Source organism: Myotis brandtii, unplaced genomic scaffold, assembly GCF_000412655.1.
Source record: "Myotis brandtii unplaced genomic scaffold, ASM41265v1 scaffold627, whole genome shotgun sequence".
In the NCBI taxonomy this organism is placed as follows: Eukaryota; Metazoa; Chordata; class Mammalia; order Chiroptera; family Vespertilionidae; genus Myotis; species Myotis brandtii.
The window spans coordinates 880971-886818 of record NW_005370397.1 but is presented as its reverse complement, the minus strand read 5'-3'; the positions used below and the strand labels follow the sequence as shown (position 1 = coordinate 886818).

General features: G+C 57.4%; 1 protein-coding gene across 1 annotated transcript in view; it reads right to left on the bottom strand.

The window, feature by feature from the left end:
• The window catches only part of KIF26B (kinesin family member 26B), a 236260-nt gene that overhangs the window by 48927 nt on the left and 181485 nt on the right, over positions 1–5848 (bottom strand). The window contains exons 5-6 of the mRNA XM_014528243.1: positions 4962–5055; positions 3474–3736 (exon numbers count right to left, since the gene is read on the bottom strand). Of these exons, the coding sequence (XP_014383729.1) occupies positions 3474–3736; positions 4962–5055 (357 nt within the window). The remainder of the gene's footprint in view (positions 1–3473; positions 3737–4961; positions 5056–5848) is intronic.

Below are 5848 nucleotides of genomic sequence, written 5' to 3'. Positions count from 1 at the left end.
GCAAACCGTGGCTCGCAAGCCACATGCGGCTCTTTGGCCCCTTGAGTGTGGCTCTTCCACCAAATACCACCTGCGGGCGCGCACGTACAGTGTGATTGAAACTTCGTGGCCCATGCGCAGAAGTCGGTATTTTGTGGAAGAGCCACATTCAAGGGGCCGAAGAGCCGCATGTGGCTTGCGAGCCACGGTTTGCTGAGCCGCAGTTTGCCGACCACTGACCTAAGGGAACCCCGGGGAGGGGCCTGCGTCTGACCTCACACGTGAGACGGCTGCAGGCAGGCAGGCTGTGAAGTGTGATTCCACTTCTGTGATTTACTGCATGGCGCCCCAGAGAAGTGGAAGAACTTGGGTAGCTTAGCTCAACTCTCCGTTTTTCTCAGCCGTTTAATTAAAGCCAATTCTATTCCACATTTCCTGGCATGGTTATAAGCAAGACGTAAGTGTCAAAGACGAATGAAAACACCCAGGATACTTGGATGCCTTCTCTACGCTATTTAAGGGGAGTCTATTTTTATCTGTAGTCACTCAATCCATGTGCTTGGCATCCTCATTAATGGGCTAAAGACAGCATCGTGGGCAACGTGTCTGAGCCCCCGGGACCCCCTGGCAATCACAGTAAACCCTCAACAGAACAACGGCGCCCTTTCTGGGGAGAGAAAAGGAAAATCATTATTTCTGATTTTTCCAAAGAAATGATTTGCAGGAGATGTTTTAGGGTCGGTACAAATTCTGAAAACGTTCTGCTCTGACTGTAGCGATCCCTATCACTCTGAACTGTGAGGACTGATATCTGGAATCTGAGACCATAAAAATCCTCAAACTTCAAAGAGAGATTCTGTTGTGTTCGTTGTTTTGTACTCAGTTTGACAAAATAAGCCAAAGACTTTTCACCAAGAAGAGTGAACATAAAGAGCATGTGGGTCTCTCTCTCTTCACCTTCAGTTAACCTGCACCTTCACCTCCAGGGACCTGCATTAATGCACAAGTGGGTGGACCCTGTAGCATAGTTGAGGGTGTAGGTCAGCCGGGGGGGGGGGGGGGGGGGGGCTGATCTCCATCGTAGGTGCCGGGTAGGTGCCATCTGAGCATGTCCTCTGCTACAGAAGGGTGGTCCTCAAAGTGGGTCCCTGGACCAGCAGCAGCAGCGCCCGGGAACTCGCTAGAAACCCACACTTTGGAGCTCTGACCAAGGACCACTGACTGGGGGAGGCTGGAGGCGGAGCCCAGGTGTCTGTGTTAACAGGTCCCCCAGCGGGTTCTGATGAAGACTCACGTTTGAGAACCACGGCATTAGCGTTTCCCCGACCAACTGGTTTGTGTCCTAATTAGGTTCCCCATCCAAATGGCATCGGATGCATCTGTTACAACTATGAGCAGCCAATCCTGGTCAGACATGGTGCCCGCCCTCTGGGAGTTGCCGAGAACTCACTGGGCCATCACAATACAACTGCTACGCGTGTTCTAGTGACAGGAGAAGCATCTGGGAGGGCTTCCTGGAAGAAGCGACAAGCTAGCTGAGACCTGAAGGATGAGGAGTTCGCCAGATGAAGAGCGGAGGGGAAGTGGAGTTTCCGTGCACAAGGAATAGAGCATGCAAAGGCCCTGGGGTCAGAAGGAGCAACGCCGGTGCCTTGGAGCTCTGCTGCTGAAAGTGTGGGCATCAGTTTGGAGATACAGACTAGATCAGCCGTGGGCAAAGTACGGCCTGCGGGCCAGATCCGGCCTGTTTGAAATGAATAAAACTAAAAAAAAAAAGACCGTACCCTTTTATGTAATGATGTTTACTTTGAATTTATATTAGTTCACACAAACACTCCATCCATGCTTTTGTTCCGGCCCTCCGGTCCAGTTTAAGAAGCCATTGTGGCCCTCGAGTCAAAAAGTTTGCCCACCCATGGTGTAGGTAATTCTTGGAGCAGGAGCGGGGAGGGGGGGGGCAGGAGGGAGAGCTGATCTCCATCGTAGGTGCCAGGTAGGTGCCATCTGAGCATGTCCTCTGCTACAGACGGGTGGTCCTCAAAGTGGGTCCCTGGACCAGCAGCAGCAGCAGCACCCAGGAACTCGCTAGAAACCCACACTTTGGAGCTCTGACCAAGGACCACTGAGCCCAGGTGTCTGTGTTAACAGGTCCCCCAGGGGGCTCTGATGAAGACTCACGTTTGAGAACCACGGCATTAGAGTTTCCCTGACCAACTGGTTTGCGTCCTAATTAGGTTCCCCATCCAAATGGCGTCGGATGCATCTGTTACAATTATGAGCAGCCAATCCTGGTCAGACATGGTGCCCGCCCTCTGGGAGTTGCCGAGAACTCACCGGGCCATCACAATACAACTGCTACGCATGTTCTAGTGACAGGAGAAGCATCTGGGAAGGCTTCCTGGAAGAAGCGACAAGCTAGCTGAGACATGAAGAATGAGGAGTTTGCCAGATGAAGAGCGAGGGGAGGAGGAGTCTCCATGCACAAGGACTAGAGCGTGCAAAGGCCCTGGGGTCAGAAGGAGCAACGCCGGTGCCTTGGAGCTCTGCTGCTGAAAGTGTGGGCATTATTGGGAAGCTTGTGGGAGAGGCATAACCACCCAGACCTGCTGAACCAGCGCCTGCATTTGTAACAGGATCCCCAGCGATTCATAGGCCACTGAAGTGTGCGGGCACCGCTTTCTAGGTAATTCATTAGGAGCGGCGGGAGAGGAGGGTAAGAGATGACGCTAGGAAGGTCCTTGTAGGGCCTTGTGAGTCACAAAGAGCTTGGGGATGGAGGACTCCTAACAGGAATGGAAGCCTGAGCCGGAGGAAGAACGTGGTCGGGTGTGAGAAGGGGATCCTAACCTTCACCTGAACGCCTGTCTGAACAAGGAGGCATCGGGGAGGACCAGGCAAGAGAGCCGACTGCTGAAGCCTGGAGAATGGTGCCTGGACGTGAGCCAGGCTGCCCAGCCTTGTGCCATCTCCCGTCGAGCAGCAGGAGAGCAGCACTGGACAGGCGCGCAGCCTGACAGAGCGCAGCAGCTTCCCCTGGCTCCACGGTCCCAGCACTCACATCGCGGTTCTAACCGCACAGCGGTCACGCGTGTGACGGCAGCAGGACTCACCCGCAGCGAGCCAGGCCAGGAAGGCCGCACAGAGCCCTAAACAGCCCCGCCGTGGCCGCAGCCACGGGTGCAGAGCAGCAAATATTTCTGTTTGTTGTTAAACAAAAGAAAGATTGCACACCCCTCCCCCCCTGAAAGGGGTGTAAAGGATGTAAATTCAATTTCCTCCAAATGCGACCACAGTGGTGAGTCCTGCTCACTGTCAATTAGGTCCGAGGTACAAATATTCAGGTTGGGCGAGCAGATGGCCCGCATCTGGCGGCCATGAAGGTCCAGGCCACGTGGGCGTAAACACGCGTGAGCCGCCCTGTTCCCGTGCCCGGGCGGCCCCAGCCTCGGAGGTGGGCTGAGCCCCCGGAGCCCCAGCCCCGAGCTGTCAGTCACCTGCGTGCCGCAGATGGGGTCCTCGCACAGGTACACGCCCGGGGACTGGCCGTCCTGCAGGCTGCCCGTGGCCACCTCGGACAGCAGGTCCCGCAGCTTCTCCTCCTTGCCCCACACCTCCACGGCCGAGATGCGGACGGAGAAGCGGGCGCCGGTCTTCTCCTTGCGCTCGTTGATGAGCTTGAAGAGCCAGGCGATGGCGCACGGGATGATGCCCAGGCTCTGCGTGGAGTCGTCTCTCCCGATCATGGTGTAGGACTTGCCTGGGGGGGAGGGGGGGGGGAGATGGCGTGTGAGTGTCCAGGCGGCACTACAGTCTCAGGAGTGGATGCCGAGGAGGCAGGCGAAAGGCACGGAGGCGGGCGGGGAGGGAGAGAGGAGATGACGGTGAACGAGATAGTCAGCATTGGCGACAATGACAAGAGGCCACTTCCTGGCGCTTGTGATGAAATGGCTACAATGAAGACCGCAGAGCCCTGGCAGGGGACGAGACTGAGTCACCAGGTACCTCCAGGAGGACCCCAAGGCCACACCCCCCAGCTCTGCACTGTCTTACCCAGAGCGGGAGGCAGGGACTCCTCGCTATTCCTGTGCGTCATCTCACCGCCCACCTCCTCACACTCACCCCCCCGCAGGTTCAATGCTGTGCGTCTCTTTACAGCGTGAGCAAAGCCCATTAAACCTGGTCACAGCTCTGATCAGAGATGGAGAAGAGAAGGGGGGGCGGGGAAGGGGCTCTCCGCTCAGGCTGGACCTGCCCTCCAGCACCAGGGCCTCTGGCGGCATCTCCGCCAAGGGACACTTCTTACTAACCCCCAGCCTGAGGGACGGCCTGTGGGCAGGCGGCCACGGGTCAGGGTGGAGGAGGCACCTTGGAGTTCAGCTGCCTCCCTCCCAGGTGCCTGGCGGGCTGTGCTGGGCTGGAGGGGGGGAAGCGAGGTTGCCAGAACCACCGATGGGGCAGCCGTGGCCTGGGCTCCGCTAGGAGCTGCTCCTCTGACTGTTACGACGGCTCCATCTCCAGCCCCCACCCTCCCGGCAGCCCTCGCTCAGGGAGGGTATGTTGTCCTCTGGCTTTCTGGGCGTGACCCTGACCTGGACCAATGGGAACACCCACTGCTCCCCTGCTCGTCTCCTGAACTCGAGGGCTTTCCCAGATGACGGGGATCCACTCAGAATGGAAATCTCATCTCGGAAGCAGAGATGCTCATTTGGGGTCATTAACTCGGCACCGAGGGGACAGCCTCTCCTCTCGCCTGAGGACCGGACGGTGCAGCGGGAGGAGCAGGGTGACGGGACCCAGGAGCAGCGCCTCGAGGGCTTTCCCAGATGACGGGGATCCACTCAGAATGGAAATCTCATCTCGGAAGCAGGAGATGCTCATTTGGGGTCATTAACTCGGCACCGAGGGGACAGCCTCTCCTCTCGCCTGAGGACCGGACGGTGCAGCGGGAGGAGCAGGGTGACGGGGAGCTCAGCCTCACTCACCCAGCTTGGCGTGGCCAAAGCAGAACACGCAGCCGTCCGCCCCGTTGACCACGGACTGGATCACCTCCGCCACGGTCCCAGCGCACACTTCCGCCTGCGGATGCAAGAGGAGAGCGCGGTGAGTGGGCCTCGCTGGTGGACATAAAGGAGCTGGCTCTCCCGGGCTGGGGTCACGGCCCTCCCAGACGGGACACTAACAGGTTCTGGAGATGCTCACCCTCGGTGCCTCCCGCCCATCCCACCGGGCGTCACAGGCAGTAACTGCGAGCCCCTCTGCTCCCTCCCGGTACCTCTCAGCACTGTCTGCAGACCAGGCAGGAGCTGCGGAGGGGACAGGAGCTTCATGGACCTCACCCCGCCCGACGCTATTCTGGCCTCCAGACGAGGCATTAAACTTTCCATTTGCTCTCTGCTAAGTAGATCCTTCCTTACACACACACACACACACACACACACACACACACACACAGGCACACACACATGCATGCACTCACACACATGCACAGGCACACACGCACGCTCACACACTCACACGGACACTCACACACACGCTCACGTGCACACATACACACACTCACACACACACACACACTCACACGCACTCACACACACATACACATGCTCACACACACACACACACGCACACGCTCACGCACGCACACACCCCCTTATAAACCGGGCCAGCCTTTTAGAGGGGAAGGGTGACCCGCCACTTCAGGAAGGTGACCCTGAGAATCACTGTCATTCCAGTCTAAGCAGGAGGTTGGTGATGTCTGTGTTCTCTCCCCATCTCCCTCCTCTTTCTCAATCCTTCTTTTCAGCCTTTGCTTTCTTTCTGCACCGATACAGCCAACGTATACAATTCCCCCACAAATAAAACACACTAA